The sequence below is a fragment of the Fulmarus glacialis genome, unplaced genomic scaffold, assembly GCF_000690835.1.
Source record: "Fulmarus glacialis isolate BGI_N327 unplaced genomic scaffold, ASM69083v1 scaffold34111, whole genome shotgun sequence".
Classification (NCBI taxonomy): Eukaryota; Metazoa; Chordata; class Aves; order Procellariiformes; family Procellariidae; genus Fulmarus; species Fulmarus glacialis.
In genome coordinates, this window is record NW_009191464.1 from 8,179 (window position 1) to 26,740 (window position 18,562).

General features: G+C 48.9%; 1 protein-coding gene across 1 annotated transcript in view; it reads left to right on the forward strand.

Annotated features, from left to right (window-relative positions):
• Positions 1-333: 333 nt before the first annotated feature.
• LOC104083281 (G-protein-signaling modulator 1-like) overlaps positions 334-18,562 on the forward strand; it is a 54,494-nt gene continuing 36,265 nt past the window's right edge. The window contains 8 exon segments of the mRNA XM_009586705.1: positions 334-559; positions 1,102-1,237; positions 1,536-1,678; positions 3,226-3,349; positions 4,546-4,661; positions 4,940-5,095; positions 6,879-6,987; positions 10,013-10,139. Coding sequence (XP_009585000.1) covers positions 339-559; positions 1,102-1,237; positions 1,536-1,678; positions 3,226-3,349; positions 4,546-4,661; positions 4,940-5,095; positions 6,879-6,987; positions 10,013-10,139 — 1,132 coding nt within the window. The 5' untranslated portion in view covers positions 334-338.

The following is an 18,562-nucleotide window of genomic DNA, read 5'->3' on the forward strand; positions in this document are numbered from 1 at the left end:
CCTGTGTCTCATGCCTAGGAGGTTGGTTTCTTAGAGGGGCTGAGTGCCCACCGTGTCCCCTGAAAGCTGCTGTCCGCACTGGTGAGGTGTGCCAGCTGCGTGTCCCTGAGTTATTATCGCCCAAACAGTGTTTGACCTGGGGCTGGTGCCTTGGTGCTTGGGGCTGAATGCAGAGAGGCAGCTGCTGCCTGGAGGGTGGCTCCCTCCAGGGGTTTTTTGTAGTTTTTTTTCTGGTGCAGTGAGGTGTACAATGAAGTGAACTTTTTTAACCATTGCATAGCAGCATGGGTGCACTGCATTCTAACTCCTGTAGAAATGACGGTCTTGCTTTTGGCAGGATGGAGGCATCCTGCCTGGAACTGGCCCTGGAAGGAGAGCGCTTGTGCAAGGCTGGGGACTTCAAAGCTGGGGCAGCCTTCTTCGAAGCAGCAGTGCAGGTGGGGACAGAGGACTTGAAGACTCTCAGTGCCATCTACAGTCAGCTGGGCAATGCCTATTTCTACCTAAAGGAGTACTCCAAGGCCCTGGAGTACCATAAACACGACCTTACCCTGGCCAGGTAAGCATGTCAGCAGTGCTTTGTCCTAATTAGACACAACCTGTCAGGGCTTGAGCGAAGGCAAGTTCTGTGGGTCTGAATCCAGCAGCCTGAGGGAATCTGCCCCAGAAATAAGCATCCAAAACTAGATCTGAGGCATGGGGTTATTGTCCTATGGAGAACTCGGGAGGCAACAAGAATGGGTCAGTCACCTTCAAGAGCAGGGAGGTGGAGAAAGGGATGGGGTGTTAGGAGAGTGCTTGGAGCAAGAGCAGGGCAGTGTCCAGTTCTCCTATCCCCAGGTACTCGTTGTAAGTACACCTGAAGTCATTAGAGAAGCTCACCTGAGACAGCAAAAACCAACAATGTGTCTTCAAAATTGAGAGAGCTCATATGAAGCGTTCCAAGTCAGGTGTGCTGGGAACTGCTGGATGTGGTGTACATACCATGCAGTGTTTGCTGCAGTTTGGCTCACTGCAGCTTGAATGCTGCCTCCAACAGTTGGTGAATAAAAGCCTGTGAGCTCTTTAACACCTCTCTTCTTTCCTCCGGTCATCTTGTAGAACCATCGGGGACCGCATTGGAGAAGCCAAGGCAAGTGGCAACCTTGGGAATACATTGAAAATACTTGGGCAGTTTGATGAAGCTGTCGTTTGCTGCCAGAGACACTTGGACATTTCTCAGGAGCAGGGAGACAAGGTAATTGGTTCATGGCATCCAACAGGAAATATTTCCTAGCTTTAAAAATAACCTGTTTGCGAGTCAGTAAATGTGATAATGCTGAAGGTGGGCTTTGGAAGGAGGTGGAGTGTAAAGCTCTCCCTTCTGACTGCATCACAGATGTTATGCTGCTGACAGTAACAGCTGCCATGACAGTGAAGATGGGAAAGGAAAATGTGGGCCTCCTGGCTTTGACTGTCTCGGCCCAGCAATGGAAAGGTTCGTACTGGGATGTGAAGTGTAATACCTTGCTGCTCCCTGTTCTTCCTCCCTTTAGGTAGGTGAAGCCAGAGCACTCTATAATATAGGAAATGTTTATCATGCAAAGGGAAAGCACTTATCTTGGAACATGGCCCAAGATCCAGGCTACCTGCCTCAAGAAGTCAAGGAGACGCTACAGAAAGCTTCAGAATATTATGAGTAAGTATTCAAGCTTGGCCAACCCTTCCTTCTGCAGGGAACAGGGCTGGTCAGGCATCAGTGATAGCTAAAATGCATACAGGTACGCCTTTGCTGAGCTTATCTGGCTCAGATCATGATCTGTATTTGTGGTGTTCCTGTTCTGCTGACAGCTTTCAGGGTCTGCAGGTTAGCTGAGCTCTGATAACTGTTAGGCTAATGATAGCTGTATGGGGTGCAAGACGGCAATTTTTACTGAGTCCTGTTGGAAGTATTTCTCGTAGGGGGGATTTGTTTCCTGGGCCATTGAGGGTGTGGGAGCTCTGGAAGATGTTTTTTGCAAAGAATGAGACTGTGGGCTCAGCATTGTTTAAAGTCAGGCCATTGAATGATATTTTGCATATTGTAATGAATTAGGAATATTCCCCTGAGATGCTAAGTTATGATGGCAAATTAATCTCAAGGAAGGTCAGAGAGGGACTGCAAGCTTTTATAAAATTAGAGCTAAAATTCATCCTGGCATTGCCGTGGTAAAACTCAGTGTAGTTTGAAGTATGATCATGCAATTAAGTTCAATAGTCTGCTCCTTCTCAGAGCTGTATTTAGAAGCTAAACTGTTAGCTCCTGTAGCCCCTGCTGCTCTCTGCTGGCCTCGATGAGAAGGATCCCTGTGTGTCTCCATTGCTGGGGCCACGAACAGAGACTCTCCTTCACTCAACGGAAGAGGCTTTCACTTGAAGTCCTAGTTGTCCTTCTCGTGGATCTGTAGTTTATCTTGCTTGTAACATCCTTCCCTTTCCTAAATAGTTTCAAAGATTACTCTGACCCAGGAAGGTTGTCACCAGGCTTTTGGGCTAATGTTTTTCTCCTTGTATGAAAGAGTTTTGCTTCAATAATGCAGGTTTTTTTAAGTAGCCTTTTTAAATGAAGAGAGTGACAAGTTCTTATATCCATCTCCTCATATCTGAGGATGTGATAGTGCCTATATATAACTCACCATCCTTTTTGCAAAGAATGGTGCATGTAGCATAGCCAGTGGGTAAATTTGTGCCAGCTGGGAGCTCTATGCTTCCCTATGTGTGCTGTAAGTGTAAAGGGGGAAAAAGCAAAGTAAAGATATGCTGGGAAGCTCCATGAGCAGAGCCCTGGCATGGGACTATGGATCCTTCCCCTCTTCCCAGGTTTGTCCCTGACCTGCTGTAGGTAATCTCCATTCTCCTATGCTCCTGGTTCTCCCCTGTACAATGAGGTGGCCATTTCTTATTTAATGTGGGATCCTATCAGACCATTGGTATGTGAACAGTTCCCATACACAGCTGCAGATTGCCTGAGGTTGAGAGAGCAGCAGGGACTTACACCACTGGATCTGCATGAGCTCCCAGAGCTGCAGCTAGCATGGATCACCAGACTTTCACCTGCCAAGGGATGCACTGGACAGGCGGTTGGGGAGGGGCAATGCTTTCTGCAGGGTTAGCTCTCCTTTCTTTACGTTGCAAGTCTCTTTGCTTTGTGTCCTGCAGAGAGTGTTGGCTGTATCTCACCAGACATATTGCTCTGACTTCTTTCAGGAGGAACCTGTCCTTAGTGAAGGAGCTGGGGGACAGAGCTGCGCAGGGCCGTGCTTATGGCAACCTCGGCAACACCCAGTACTTACTTGGCAACTTCAGTGAAGCTATAGCCTTCCACAAGGAGGTAGGAAACTGCTGTGCCTTCTTCCTGGGGTCAGGGCTGAGACTGGCTGTTGGGGAACAGCCTTTCTTCTCACCACAGCCCAGGAAGTACAGGGAGGCGTTTGCCCTAAGCTGTTTTTCTCCCTCCTGCGTGCACCTCAGGGTCTGGCTCTCTTGTACTAACTCATGCTGAGCAACATTGTACTCCAGTCCCCATCAGCACCTGACGAGCGGTTTGAGGGAAGGGTGCTGTTGGCTTGGAAACTAAGGGCAAATTGCATCTGGGTCTAGCAAGGCTTTTCTGCTCTTAATTTGTATCGGTCTAGATTTTAATAAATGCAAGCCATGCATTTAATTAAGCTGCTCAAAGAGCTGTTGATCAGGATAAATGTTGCTTGTAGAACATAATAACTTTCTGTAAAGCTTTACAGAGGGTGAGGTGACACAGTCCCTGCCCCAATTCAAATGCAATTCAGCTTCCAGTTTGGAGTATAATCAATTTCCTTGCAGTGGAAGGTGCTCCACACCTTGGAAAGTCAGCCCTGTCACAGCTCTTCTGATTTTTAAATGCTGGAGGATTTAAAGCCAGCAGTGCTTTGGGAGAAGGGGCTTGAAAAGGGGCAGGGAAACTCTGTGCAGTATTTGGGACCAGGAGCAGGTGCTGCAAAGTGGAGGGTGAGAAGTGGGGAAGCATGGGGAGCAGGGGGATGTGAGAGGAGAGGCAGGACCGAGGTGCAGGGCAGAGGTCTGGGGAGCAGCTGCTGCACAGATGGTGAGATGGAGTGCACACGCGTGCATGTTCGTTCTGTGCCGCAGCACCGTGCAAAGTGGCAGCCTTGTTCCTGCACGTTAGTCTGCTGATCAACCACATCCCTTCACAGCCTGACCTACAGCTCTCCGTTGGCCTCTTTATTCAGCTGTTGAAGTATGTGCATAACTCCTTTTGCACTCTAGCTAAAGAGATGTGTACTGGACCAGGCTGGAGTAGGAGTTAGAGGAGGATGCGACATTACTCCCACTTTTCCAAAGGCCCTTCCTGATCCTGAATTGCAAAAGAGGGAGAGATTTCCTGCTGCATCTAGCCCTGATAGGCATGTGCACCACTACCTTGCTGGGTGGGAACTTTGCAAACCAAGAAGTTAATCTCCCAGAAAAGTTGCTGTGTAACAGAAACCTGGCAATGGCCAGCCTGTACTCACTAATCTATGTCTGCTGCAGCGCCTTGCTATTGCTAAGGAGTTTGGGGACAAGGCAGCCGAGCGGAGAGCATACAGCAACCTGGGCAATGCACACATCTTCCTTGGGAGGTTTGACATCTCTGCTGAGTACTACAAGTAAGTGCCAGGGGCTGAGACAGTCTCAGGGCACGCGTTCCCTGGAAATCTTGACCTATTGCAGTGAATTCATAGGCTCAGGGGGATGTGACAAGGGACCTGGAGGCCAGTTGCATGTGTGGTGCTCAGAGTGGCAAGTAATACAGCCACCTGACAGCCTGCAGTGTGTTTTGGGCATCAGCTTCAACGCAGCGCATGCCAAAGCGGTGACTTTCCTATCACCTTGCAGAGGTGTCCTGCAGTGACCAGGTCTCTTCATTTCCACCTGTTCTGTGCAGGAAAACACTCCAGCTCTCCAGACAGCTCAAAGACCAAGCAGTAGAAGCCCAGGCTTGCTACAGTCTTGGAAACACATACACACTACTTCAAGACTATGAAAGAGCAATTGAGTACCATCTAAAACATCTGGTGATAGCACAGGAGCTGGGAGACAGGTAAGGGACTGCCTCAGGAGATGGCGTTTGTGCTCTGATGGGCTCAGAGCACTGGCTCTTCCCTATTTGCTTACTGTTCTCTACTGCTGGGACTAAAGAGCAGCAATATGTGTTCTTGAAAGTCTGTAGAAATCTCTCAGAATCTCAGGCTTTAGTCCAGTCATCTGTCAAAAATTGTAACATGATTGACACCTTTATCATGTCATTGAAACCTGGAGATTGTGTCCTTAAAGCGATTGAGATTTCTAATAAGAGGTACTTCAAGAAAATGCATTGTATTCAGTGCTTTGCCATGAGGCTACTGCTGTTTTATCTCAGAATGGCCCCTCTAAAACTCCTTCAAGTTCACAAAAAATGTATCTTCCTTAGAAACTGTGTGGTTAGGGCATACATACATACATGCCACTTTGTCCTGTTGCTCTAAGATGGTGCTGGAAACTTCCATGTAGAAACAAATGATGTTACATAGAACATGTGGAGATGATATATTTTGCTTCTTGGCCTCATTCCCTCTTTAGGAGGCTTGGCCTTTTTTTGTGTTTGGTTTTTTTTTTTTTTTGGGGGGTGTGTGTGTGTGTGTTTTTTGGTGTTTTTTTTGGTTTTGGTTTTGTTTTTAAGATACCCCTTAAAAAAAGGACATTTTTCCTGAATGCTGTCTCTGTGATCCTGGAGCCTTCTTGCAGCTTAAGTGACTTTGCAGCCACCTTGTTCGGTGTTACTGCTGATGGCTCTTGGGAAGTGGGGTGTCCTCCACTAGATGGAGCAGAGACATTAAAATGGGAAATCTGTGGCACTATCTGGGCAGTATCTGCTCAGAGAAAGTATGATCCCACCCAAGGGTGAATCATGCTGTGGGGGTGCAGGCCTGTGGGCTCCTGCATTTCTGGGAACACACCCTATGAGCAGAAGGTATTGAACAGGGTGACAAGAAAAATGTTTAAATGCTGATCAACCCGCCCAAACCTCTGAAAAGGGAGTTGCAGTCACGCTGAACCTCCCCCTGCGCCCCCATGTGCTTTTTTTATCCCATCACCCCCCACATCTCGTTTGCAGAGCTGAGCAGGCTCTGCCTGCTTGTGCAAACAGGTGCTGAAACCTGCTCCAGGGACACCTGGGTGTCTGGCCCTGGGCTGGCCCCACTTGGGGGCTGTGGGTGGGGGCTGCCTGGGGCAGGTTTCACATTCACCTGCTTTCTCTGGCTTCTGAAAACAAGCAGTGCCCTGGAGGCTTTGTAGAAACAGATCAATATTTGCTTGGCTGGTGCATGCAGTTGCAGTTTGTGCATGCATCCCAGGCGACACAGTGCTGGTGTTTAGCAGGAGAATGTTGCATGCCTGCAATATTTCCTCCTTGCCATGTTCTTGTTAATCCAGCTCTGGGCTGTTGTTGAACAAAAGGGCTGGATGTCACATGCCCTCTTGATGCATTGTGCGTCTCTGGGGAGGAAGCCTTCCTGTGCGAGGTGGAAGCTGTACAGGAGCTCTGGCTTCTGTTCTCAGGCTGGTGCTCACAAATGAAGCCACACCATTCTGGGCCATTGTTACACTGGGTGCAGGCCCATTTCTAAGGCTATTGCTCATCCTCTGACCTTACTGACCTCAGCATAAGAAGAGTTTAAGATGTACAGTGCATTTCATTTTCCTTTGCAGAACCTTTCTGTAGGTGAAAGCATAGCTAAGAGGCCTGGCTGTGTCAGTGCTCTCGAGAAGGAGGCCCTGAAAGGGCTGCTGTGCTGCTGGGTTTTGCCCAGCATTTCTGTGGTTGACAGTTTCCTGTTTTGCAGGGTGGGAGAAGGAAGAGCCTGCTGGAGTCTCGGAAATGCCTATGTCTCCCTGGGGAGCCATGAACAAGCTTTGCACTTTGCAAGGAAACATCTTGAAATCTCCCAAGAGGTAAGAGAAGCTGGTTCAGATCAGAGGGAATCAGTCCTCCCTGTTAAGAGACTTTATTTTATGCCGATGAGTTGTATTAATGTAGTTCTTCTCTTGCTATGACTGCTCTCAAAAGTCCTTGTCTATGTGCTGTTTCAGTGGTGTCTTTAGGAACTGCAGAGTTTGGCTGGAAAATATTCTTTTTATGGGAGGCTCCCAGCCTTCCCCTTAATTACAGCTAATACATTTGCTATACATTGCTCTTAACTGATATTCCTGGGTGAGAAAGGACTTGGGGACTACTGTCTGGTCTGCTGGCCAAGGTGTTGTGCACCTAGCTGGTGTGAAGGAACTCGGATACCTCTTGGTGTCCAGTCTGTTAGTAAGACCCCTCTTTCCTGAGCACAAGGCTGTGAGATCCTGACTGAGATGGACCTTGTGATTCTAGCTGTGTGGTCTGACCCAATTTGCTGGCAAGTTAAGTACCTGGAGGAAACAAGGCCAGCTTCTACCTGGTGGCTGTGTGCTCTAAACCTGCTGTTTTGCACTGCAACAGAGTGTACATGTGACAAGTTATTTCTTCTCAGTGAAGCTGGCAGGGGGTCTCAGCTGTGAGGTGGTAAATTCTAGCACTGTCCTAATACAATTGATTGCTGATGCTGGTCGAGCACAGCCTGAAGCTAGCCCTGTACTGCTGCATGCATTGCAGCTACTCTGGTTTTCACAGATGTGCTTGCCCAGCTAGCTGCAGCTTTTCTGGTGCAAAAAGATACGGCATTTTTAGGTGGCTCAGAGGTAGAGAAAGCAAGAATGCCATTGTTTGCTCTTTCCAGTGTGTTATGAGGAAATCAGCCGTGGCCTCTTTAGTCTTGCCCAGATGAAGAAATTGCCCTGTTGAAGCACTAATTGAAATCACCGTATGTAAGTGCTTTGTGTGTTCTCCTGCCTGTCTATTAGGTTGGCTAAATCTTGGGGTAGGGCTGACATACCAGCCTCATTATGTATTTAATTATACTTATCAGACATGCAGAAGAAATACTGTTCTTTGGCCCTGTACATTTTAGGGCAAATTAACTTCTCCGGCTTTAGTCTGCTAGGACTGTTGCAGTGCGGGGATGATTACTCAGAAGCAGATGGCAGCTCGGCAATGTGCGGTGCAGATGAGGGGCGATGGGAGGACAGGAATGGTAGTGGTCCTGGTGACTTCTGGGGGTGGAGGGGAAACCTGACAGGGTGGGGGTTCACAGTAGTGTTCTCATTCTGGGGTGATGGCTGTGATTACAGGGCATGTCAGGAGTAGGTTACTCATGGCAGGTGGCTAATAAACTCCCCCACATCATTAATTATGGAGCAGCGCAGAGACTGTCCGCTTGCGAGGAGAGCCTGTATTAGCTGCTAGCAGCTAGTAATTCTGTTCTAAAGCTGATGTTTTATTTTAGCCTTGGGAACCAAGTGAGCTGCTTGTGCTGTGGTGGCAAGCACCAGCGTTTTGCCCAGTGAAAAACCCAGTGAAGTTAAACCTTTGCACACTAATGTGTTTAGCTCACTTCCCATCATCCTTTCCCCCTTCTACCCTGACAAATGGTGACATTTGAATCCAAATGAAATCTGCTCAGGGTAAGCACATTGGAAGCTGCTGCAGGATGATCAGAGGTTACTGAAAAATTTCTTCTGAAACAGCTGGAGTGAAGGATGTGTACCTAAAACCCTTGGAAGCTGTCCCAGCTCTCAGACACTGCTCCGGAATATCTTTCCTATCTCTGCATGTGGCAGGGGGCTCCTGGGAAACTGAGACATCTGAGCTGAGGGCAGAAAACAGGGCTCTGCTGTGGTGTGTGTGGTAGGTCCTGCCTAGGATTGTTGTCCTGCCAATGTGTTCCTCTGGTGTTAATAGGGCCTTGGAGAGGATCTGGAATGAGTGGAAGTCAGGGAAGCATTGAACAGAGCATCGAGGACTGCAAGACCTAACCAGGACATAGTAATTTCTCTGGAGATGATGTCAACCGCAAATCTCTTGTAATTGGCATGGGATTTATGCCTGATGATAAGCTGTTTGATCTGTCTCCCTTTACTGGTGCTTGGGGCTTTGTCATAAATAATGTGGGGATTTATGATTTTGTTCTAGGATGGCTCACACTGCGATCTATCTCGAAGGACCACGAAAGAGTTGTTGCTAGGCATTTAATAGGGAGTCAGGCCTCTCCAAGGGAACAGCCAAGGTCTTCCTCTGTAACAGAGGCTGCTGTTCCTCTAAAGATTAGAGGCTGTTTCTGAATGACCTCTCTGTGTTTGCTGGTGATATGCAGCACAGTAATTTTCTTCTTTGATTAAACTTTGAGGAGGGCACAGCAGCATGTCATATAACTCCCCATTTTAAGTAGCAGGAGCCACTGGAAAGATCTGTTCCTGAACATGTAACATCATTTTCCTCGGTCTCAGCCTCGTGAGAGATGGGAATTTGGAAAAATTTGGACTCCAAAAGATTTTGGAGTCTTGTGTGGGTCGATCACTAGGAAAAACTCAAAGCTGCATGGACCTGAGCCAGGAGAGAAGGGCTTTCAGAGCATCCAAGCCCTGAGTGTGGCACTGCCCACGTGGCTGGTAGTAGTGTGGCTGTCTGGTGCTCAGTAACTATGGAAATACTTGAGGAGGGGGGTTGAGAGTTTCAGGGCTCTCTGGCAAGCTGTATGTGCCTACAGGACGGACCAGATGTGCATATTTACCTCTGTCCCAGTTCTGTAGCAGTGGGAGAGCTATGCTTCCTCAGTTCCTTGTACCGAACTCCGCAGAAATGCATTTTTGAGGCGCAGCCAGTATGCAGCACAGCATGCATGGACCCTCTCCCAAATTAGCACTGGGGAATAGTTTTGGAGAGTTGCTTTGGTATTGAAAGCTGAGCTGTATGGTCACTGAGGGTGTCTACAAGGTCTCTTCTGGCTGGCTGCGTGTTTGCTTTGATATGGGACTGGCAAACCCTTTGCTAGGGGCTGTTTGCTTAGAGCATGTTGCCTTTTAACCAGCTGCCTTGTTGGTTTTCACCCTGTAGATCGGGGACCGGAACGGTGAGCTGACGGCACAGGTGAACATGGCCCAGCTCAAGTCGGCCCTTGGCTTGGGCCCCGGGGATGAGGATGTGGGTACAGCTCATCACTATTCTGGCTATGAAGCACAAGGTGAGTTTCTGGGCTTTTGCTGGCATTGAAAGGTCTCATGAAAGCTGTGGTATGGTGCGTGGAGAGGGGAGGTGTTTGCAAGTGTGCAACATGGGAGGAAATATGAATGCCAAAGCAAGGTGAGGCTATAAAGTGCCGGTACCAGAAAGCAGACTGCAGAATGTTTGCTCTGAGCTTTCCATAAGCTGCAAGGGCAGGGAAGGATCCGCCCCATGAAGGGCACAGCACAGAATGAGTTAATGGAATTAATCTGCATTGGGAATGAAATTCTATGTGCCAAACAGCAAATCAGCTTTTGTCTCTTTTAAAGCTCTGCAGGGCCCTTTTAACTGATTTGACTGATAAAGCAAGCTTTCAAAAGGTGACTGGCAGGGATTTTTGGCTGCTCTTGTTCTGATTAGCACCCAAGGAACGAGCCTACAGCATGGGCTGAAGGCAGGTTGTGAGCATCAGCACGCTGGGTGCTGTCTCACCCCTGGAACACCTGCAGTGAAGCCCAACTTGGAAACAAAGATGTGGCAAGACTTGGTCACAGCAGACAAAATGGCTTTACTCACTGCACTGGGCCCTGGGTTGTTCTGCCTCTGCTCTCTGGGAGCCCTCGCCAGCTGAGTCCTCGCCACAGCACGCTGTCAGCCTGCCAGCCTGACGTGTGCCCAGCTCGGGGACCGTCTGCCTGTCCTGGAACTGCCTGCTGCAGACATTTGTGGGTGCCTGGCATGGGGCACTTCCAGCTGGTTGCTCTGTCTTATTAATTCACACAGACGAAACTGTATCCCCGGAGGTGCTGGCTGATTAAATATGACCTTGTTAGTGCAAACATGTTTTCTCAGGCAGTGTGTTCTCTTTCCTGTTAGTAGAACTGGCGTAGAGAAGATGATGCTTGGGTTGAGGCATGGTGTTCTGGGAGGGAGAAAGGCTGGCTGCACGTGTTTGCTCTCTCTATTGATCTTGAAAGTGTAGCCTGTTACGTCAGTGCTAAATCTTTTCCCAAGAAGTCGAGCTGTGGGCGAGGGAGCCAGCGTGCCCTGCCGTGCCCCATCAGCAGCTGCACTGGAGCTGAGCTGTTTCCTCAAAGGCCGTATGGGCCACAATGGCTGCCCCAGTCTCCTTTTGCACGTCATGTCCATCTTTATTACTGCTGGGAAATTTATTAGCTAGGGCCTTCTGTTCCTTCTGTTCCCACCTCGTTAGGGGCTTCCTTTTGGCAAATTATTTTGCTCTGAAAGGGGAACAGGAAATTAACCTTAATGTTGCTGCTGCTCCTGGGACAGAGTGAAGTGTGGAGGAAACGTGCTGATGGGGTGCCAGGTCCCTCGGGCTGGGGAGTGGAGGGTGCAGGAGGGCAGCGCCAAGGACCGTGTGGGCATGAGAGCATTGCATGCCGAGGCATTTTTGTCTGGATGTGTGAGCATATTGTGTGGAAGAGCTGCAGTGGGAAGGAGTCGGGCCAGATTTATTTGGGAGAGGGTCTCTGCAGCTCTGACCGTATTGCATAACCAGGAGCGCACAGCCTTTTCTGAGCTAGAAATAATTAAAAAAAAAAAAAAAACAAGAGGGTCTCTGCTCTCATACACACTCCCCGTTGAATCTGAGCTTGAATGCAACCTGCTATTGACTGGTCTAGTGTCCCACTGCAGGCAGGACAGTGTGCCTTGGGCGTTAGGGAGGGTCTCAGTCTGAGCAGAGCCCCTCTTGGGAAGAGCTGAGCCTGCCATGTGGCAGTGTCCCAAACACGGGCAGTGACGCAGCCCCACTGTCTCCCTGGCACAGCCACACCAACCACGTCTTGCAGCACGAGACGTGGAGAGCGCGCGGCACTGAAGGGATTTTTGCTTAAGGCACGTGGCAAGCCTGGTCAGTCACGGGGCTTAAGTCTGAAGGTGAGGCAGGGCGAGGCAGAGCCAGCATGTGGCCCGCAGGCGGCTCACTGCCCTCCAGTGATCCAAATGTGCCTGTGCTGTGTTAACATCTGGAGCCAGTGGTGATTTTTCTCTCATCTGACAGAGCCAGAGCCATGCTGGTCTGTGTACGTGATCGCTGGAGGGTGGGAAGAGGGGCTGAGCAGCTGTAGTCAGGAGCAGTGTTTGCTGGAGGCTGCAGTGACCTTGTTAATCTGTGGTGTCATTGCTGATGTTCCCAAGGCTGGGGCTGTTGTAAACAGAAGGACAAAGTGTTCTCTGGAGGAAAAACAGCAAGTGACTGAGGCTTGTAGTGCAGGGAGGGAGGGACGGCAGGGCCCGGGGCAGGTTCCCTTGCAGAGTAGAGCTTCCCCAGTCGGCGGGATGTGGGGGTTGCTGCCCCTTGCTGGGTCCTGGGAACCTGCTGGGAAGGTAAAAATCAGCTGGGGCTGTGCAGCAGCATCTTGCACGAGGAAGGGAGTGTGAGTGTTGCGGTGCTTAGCCATGTGCGGGCTCTGATGCGTGCATCTCAAGTGGGAAAGGTGCTGTCCCTGTCATGTAGAGATTTGGAGAGAGGATGGGTTTGCAGGGCAGCCTGTGGAGAGGAGCCTTGATTTCTCCTTAGCTTTTATTCTGGCTTCAGCTCTCTTATTCTGAACTTCAGTGGAGCATAAGAGAGGCCACCAACGTGTCTCTGAGCCCTTGAGAAGAAGGGAGATGTATTTAATGGCTGCCAGGAACTTTGGTACCCTCCTGTGCACCTATTAAATGATTAGAAAAGCATAATTATTTATATTATTAATAGCAGCAATTTACAGCAAGAAGAATATCTGTTTCTGTAATAGGAAGCAGGTGAGAGAGTTGAGATTCAAGTTGACTTCTGAACCAGCCATGCCTTTTGATATCAACAAATCTCATGGTGAAGAGAGCTTTCAAATCTTTTTCCCTTCAGGTTACTTTCCCTGCTTGAGGTTATAAAATGTCTGCATATTCATAAGGATGCTAAAATCATCTGATAGGGCAGGCATGTTATAAAACACATTAATTTCATCAAGCAGATAGAATAAAATTTCATCGCAAACTTGAGTTCTGGGAAAATCTGTACCATTGGCTGAGAAACCCTGAACCAGGCCATCAGACTATGTTGTCCTTCACAGGTTACTTTTGCTTCGAAGTCTTGGGCATTGCCCTCTGCCGGGGGCCTGGGGGGAGGAAGGAGTGTCTGATGTTTTCCTCTGCTGTTTTGGCTCCTCTTCCTGAGCTCTTTGTGATTTTAATTAATATTCTGAGAGCAATTGGACGTTAGAAGACAAAGCTGGAGGCCAGGGAAGTGGGGCAGTGCTACAAAAGTCTTGTGAAAGCAACGACCTTGTCAAGAAACGCAAACACAGGGAGCTTAAAGCAACAAACGGAAAGAAGCTGGAGAGTAGCTAAAACATGAAGCAAATAAACAGAGGTTGTGTCTGTTTCTCCAAACACCCAAAAATGTGGCCCTGAAAACTGGTCTTTCCCTGTTTCACACACTGCAATTTAAGCATCGAGTACTGGTAGGCTTTTGCCTTCGGAGAGAAGTAACGCCCAAGTATAGGCATTTGCTGTGCCTATAAGGGAGTTGTTTTGTAGGGGTGAAGGCAACCATGGACAAGAAGTAGTGCTGCCTGGTGCTGGGAGATGTCCCATGATGCAAACAGGCAGCTCTGCCCTCGGCACCACTGCTGGACGCGGGGTGGGAGCGCTGGCTGCCTGTGCCACCCTCGCTGGCTGCCCATTTCTAGATCAATTGGTTTGGGCTGAGTTTTCAGCATCTGCTCAGCAAGGAATCGACTGTGCCTAGTGCTCTGCGGGCAGCAGTGAATCGGGAGCATGGAGCTGAGCCCTTCCTAGACTGAGCTGGTGGTAGTGTCTGCCTGGGCTGTCCCTGGGTAGGTAACTCGAGTCTGGTGTACACTAAACAGAGTGCTGCCTTGCAGCATTCCACTCTTCAATTCCTCCTTGTCAGCTCTCCCCTCTGGAGGCTGGCACTGCTGGGGCAGCCTGCCAGCTGGGAGGGGAGCACAGAGAAGGGGCTCACCCGCCACCAAAGGGGTGGAGGTGCTGGATAGAAGGCAGAGAGCAGCCCTGGCTAAGCCTCAGTGCCTCTCCAAGGTGAAAACTGACTCTGGGTTGCTTTTCATTTGTTCTCCGCAGCACGTCAGCCTCAGTCGTCGTCTCTGATGGCAGCGGTACTGTTAGGAGACACTGAGCAACACCTCTCCTGGCAGCTTGGGTGTAGGTGGGGAGGGATGCAGGTGTTCCAGAAGGCGTTGGCATGTAGATGCTTTCAGAGCATTGTAAGCTGGTTCCTGGCATGGTTTCTGCGCTGTTTGCAGTACGCAGACACTGCTGCCCAGCCATGCTCAACAAGCTCTGAGGGCAGGAAAGGACTTGGCTGCGAGCCTGACTTCCCCTGCTCTCTGCACATCTTCTGCTGAAAAAGGGTAGGCACAGGGGGGAGTCTGCTTGTTTGGTGTTCAGGAGCCTCCGTGCTTGGTGCTGCTCATCCCTGCGTGAGAGGCAGGCGTGCTTCAGGTTGTGTTCTCAGGTGGTGAAGGGGGCAACTGAGCCTGGGTGGGCATGAAACCCCTCTTCTTCCTGAGCAGTAATCAGCTCTGTGTGGCTTTGAATGTGGGTCTGTGCATCCTCAATGCAGTTCTGAGCTTGCCTTCTTCACAGGAATCTTTGAACCCTTGGATCAATTAGACAGGGATAGAAGAAACCTGCTTTTATGTTTCCCAGCCTGTTTGTTTTTGTTTGTTTGCTTGCTTTAAATATCTTTGAAGTGTCTAAGAAGTGTTTAGGGCTGCTGAAATATGCTAGATTGACCAGCCCTCTATTGATGCAAAGCAGGAAGGAGGCAGTGCTGCTAACTCGTGCCAGCCTGTGCATTGGGCTGGGATGCTGCCCAGGGACAGGGATGTTCCTTCTCCATGGTTTGCTCAACCCTTCTGCGAAGGACTCTGGGTGACAGCCAAGAGATGTGGCCTTCTGAGACCAGCGCCCTTCTGACAGTGGGGCAGCCCTGCTCACTGAGACTGCCATTTTAGTGTCGAGGTAGCGTCTGCCTTCTGCTCAGCAGATGAGTACAGGGGTCACATCACTAATGTCTTGGAACCTGCCCGGTTCTTACTGGTCAGACTGAGTAAGCATAGCAATTGAAATTGCTTAATATTAAGCATCCTCAACTATATTTGATTTTTCCCAAGAGCTGATGAGCTGCAGCTCAGCCTTTTTTCATTCTGAAAATGAAAGCCCGAGGCTGTGCTGGTTAATTATACTTGCTTATGCAGGGTTTTGATGGATGAGGTTGTTGACTGAAGCAGAGTAGCTTTTGGCCAAGTGGAAGGCAGAATGCAAGGTGGTCTGATTGCTTTATTGTGCTCTAACAGATGCTCAGTGGAGCCTCAGCTTCTGAGCTCAGAAGACTGCTAGTGCAAATGTTCCCACATGCCTCCCAGTAAGGCACCTGCAGGAAGGTGTCCAAAAAGACCCGAGTCTGCGATGGTCCTTGCTGTGATGCTTAAGGGAGCAAGGCAGGGAGAACAGGAGTGCAGCTTGCGTGGGGGGCTTCTTGGGTGAAGATTTAGGACTTCTGAAGGATGCGTCTTCATTATCTTTGTAAGGAGTCTTTTCTAAATCTGAGTAACCTCTGCTGTTACAGCTGTTAAATCACTCCAACAGCACCGATGGAGAAACGAACCTCTGAGTCATTTGGATTTAAACTGAGTAATTTAGCACTCAGTTCAGACTGCCCCAGTATTGGCTTTATGAAGTTTTAAAATATTCTTCTCAAAGCGTTAAGAAGTATTTTATGTTCTTCTTTCATCTTGCTCTGTACGCGAGCCTCCTTCCCAGCGTCAATGTAAAGTACAGCAAGACTCCTCAGCTCACAGCAGAGGAAATGCTCCAAGACTGGAGGAGAAGATACCTGTGCTAATGAAACTCAGGTGCTTGTTTTATCTTGATGCCAGGGGAGACTGCAAGTGCTGGAAAGGAGGATGAGGAAGAGGCCAGTTCTTGAAGCCTGTGGCAGAGAAGGTACAACGTGGCTTTTGGCAAAGCCATCCATTAAATCAAGGGACCTCTTGTTGTGGGGAGAGCTAACTTTCTGGAAATTGTCAGTTCCTTACACAAACTCCTGCTCCGATCTGGGAAGCCTGAAGTTCCCTTTGGCTGCTGTTCTGGGCTTCTGCAGCCATCCCAGCTCTGGTGTGTGCTGTCTAGTTCCCAAATGCACTTTCCACAGACAGTTTCCTTTGGTAGACAACGTGTAGGAAATGCCTATGGTTAAGATGATCTTCTGTCTAACGGTATAGTATTACTATTAGGAACAAGATGCCTCTGCTTACTGTATTTTTCTTGCAGCACAGAGCAAGAAAGGGACCAAGAAAAAGTTCTTTCACACACAGCTAGAATTACTTTTTATCTCTTAAAGGTTTTTGTATGGATGACCATGGTCTGCTTTGGCACTTCACTGAGCAATGCAAGGCCAGACCCTCAGCATGAGTCACCATTATCTCTTGACTGACCTCAGAAACCATACTCCTTCACTCAGCAGCAAGGCTGGCCCCTAGCCTGGCAGGGACAAGCACTCAGACAACAGACCTTTGCTTAGCAAAGAGACCTGGCAGCTTGTAGAGACAGAGCTCATGAATTCAAAGTCCAGTGTGGCCACCCATGTTCCAGTAGCTGGAAAGTGCCTGGCAGCTGCAAACTGGTGACTGATTCACAACAGCATCCAGGAGGAGGGATCGAGTACGTTGCCCCTCTTTAGAGGATTTTTTCTGTGAGTGTTTGATCGCTGCAAAGCTCTGACGTGTGTTGCTCTTTCTTTTGCCCTCCCTGAGTCAGTCTGTAGGACACAGCTACCGTAATTGGGCTTGTCTAGCTGCTGGAGATGTTGCCTGTGTTAATTACTGTGTGTCACTTTCTAGCTCAAACTCAGTTTCTTTTTGATCTCTGCTTGTTTAACACAAGCTGATAATGGCAGATTGGAGGTCCTGAGACTCTGCTATATACTGGCAGAGAAAATCCTGCTCTTAGAAGAAAGCCAGGTGTTCCTGCCAAGCCTTTCACGCTGTTCTTGAATTAGCCCTGAGGTTACATGCCTCCTCCCAGCCTGTTCCACCCAGTTGAGTTTATCTCTCAGAAAATCCTCCTGTCCCCACAACTGTTAATCTGTTAAGCAGACCATTGCCTGGGGGAGGTTATGGTTATAGGAGGCTGCCTCTAACACAGCTCCAAGCTTCCCATAAGCTCCAAGGCTTGTATTTGACTATCTGTTAGGTGTGGCATGATTGGATGCTCTGTATTTTCTAGATCCTGCAAATACACACCAAAATGCTTCATTCTTTGAGCTGAATTGCCAACACTTTATTTGCAAATAAGCCTTACTCCAGCCTTGCTCAGAGAAAAGCTAATGCCCATTGCACGTGTGGGGGAAGACTGGCATCAAAGACGTGCCCGACATCATGGCAATTAATGTAAGACTACAAGATGCAAGATCACCTTGTACTCAAAGATTGCCGCTTTCCTGAGCTACATTGGTTTTGCTCCCACTGGGGGAATGTAACTTCCTTGTGCCATCTCTGTCTCCAAGGAGGGCTTTTGCTCCAAGTCTTACCTTTTCCACATGAATGTGAAGGCTCTTCTGGCATGTGGTCCAGAGTGTCTTATTCCCTCTCCCCATCTAAGAAGCCTCTGTGTTAGCTGCTCACCCTGAATGCAGTCAGCCAAATGTCAGGGGGCTCCTGGGTGCCATGTAGATGTGCGATATTGCTGTTATTTTCAGCCAGTTCAGCTGTCAGACTGGATTCTGGAGGATGCGAAACTCGAGTGACACATATGCAAAGCATCTTCTGCCAAATCAGGCAGACGAGCATCTTAATTCAAAAGTAACTTCTCTTTATTACATCATATTGTATATACTTCTTTTTTTAAAGGAACAGCTTTGCCACGGAGAAAAAAACTGCAAAATTGTTATTTTGGAGAAGATTTTTGTAGTGCTCAGGATCTGTCTGGAAGGCTGATATTTGCTCAGCTGTGTGCTGTCTGTGTGCCAATGAATACAGCATGTCAGAGCAAACATGTTGGAGCCTGATCTTCCCAGCAGAAGAGGTTTAATTCCTGTCCTTCTGGCTCCCAGTTCCGATAATGGAGAGCTGAGGATGGAGAGTCTTGCATGGGACCAAAGTGTTTCTGAGTTAAGTCTGATGTGACACCACATTGAAAACAACCTCCCCACAGCTTTGCCTGGCCTTTAGCTATGGGTTAACTGTATTATTTTCACATGTACTATTCTTTCTGTTGTAAGCCATACCTGCTCTTGACTTTTGTCTGGACTGTGCAGCCAGAAAAGCCCTCACATAACTGATAGAGAGAAAAATGTTGTTTTGTCCACCTAGCCGTATCCTCAGACGCAGAAGGGGCCAGAGCTGTCAGGATTCCCCTGGTCCTTTCCTGTCTAAAGGATGGGGGGTAAGCAGA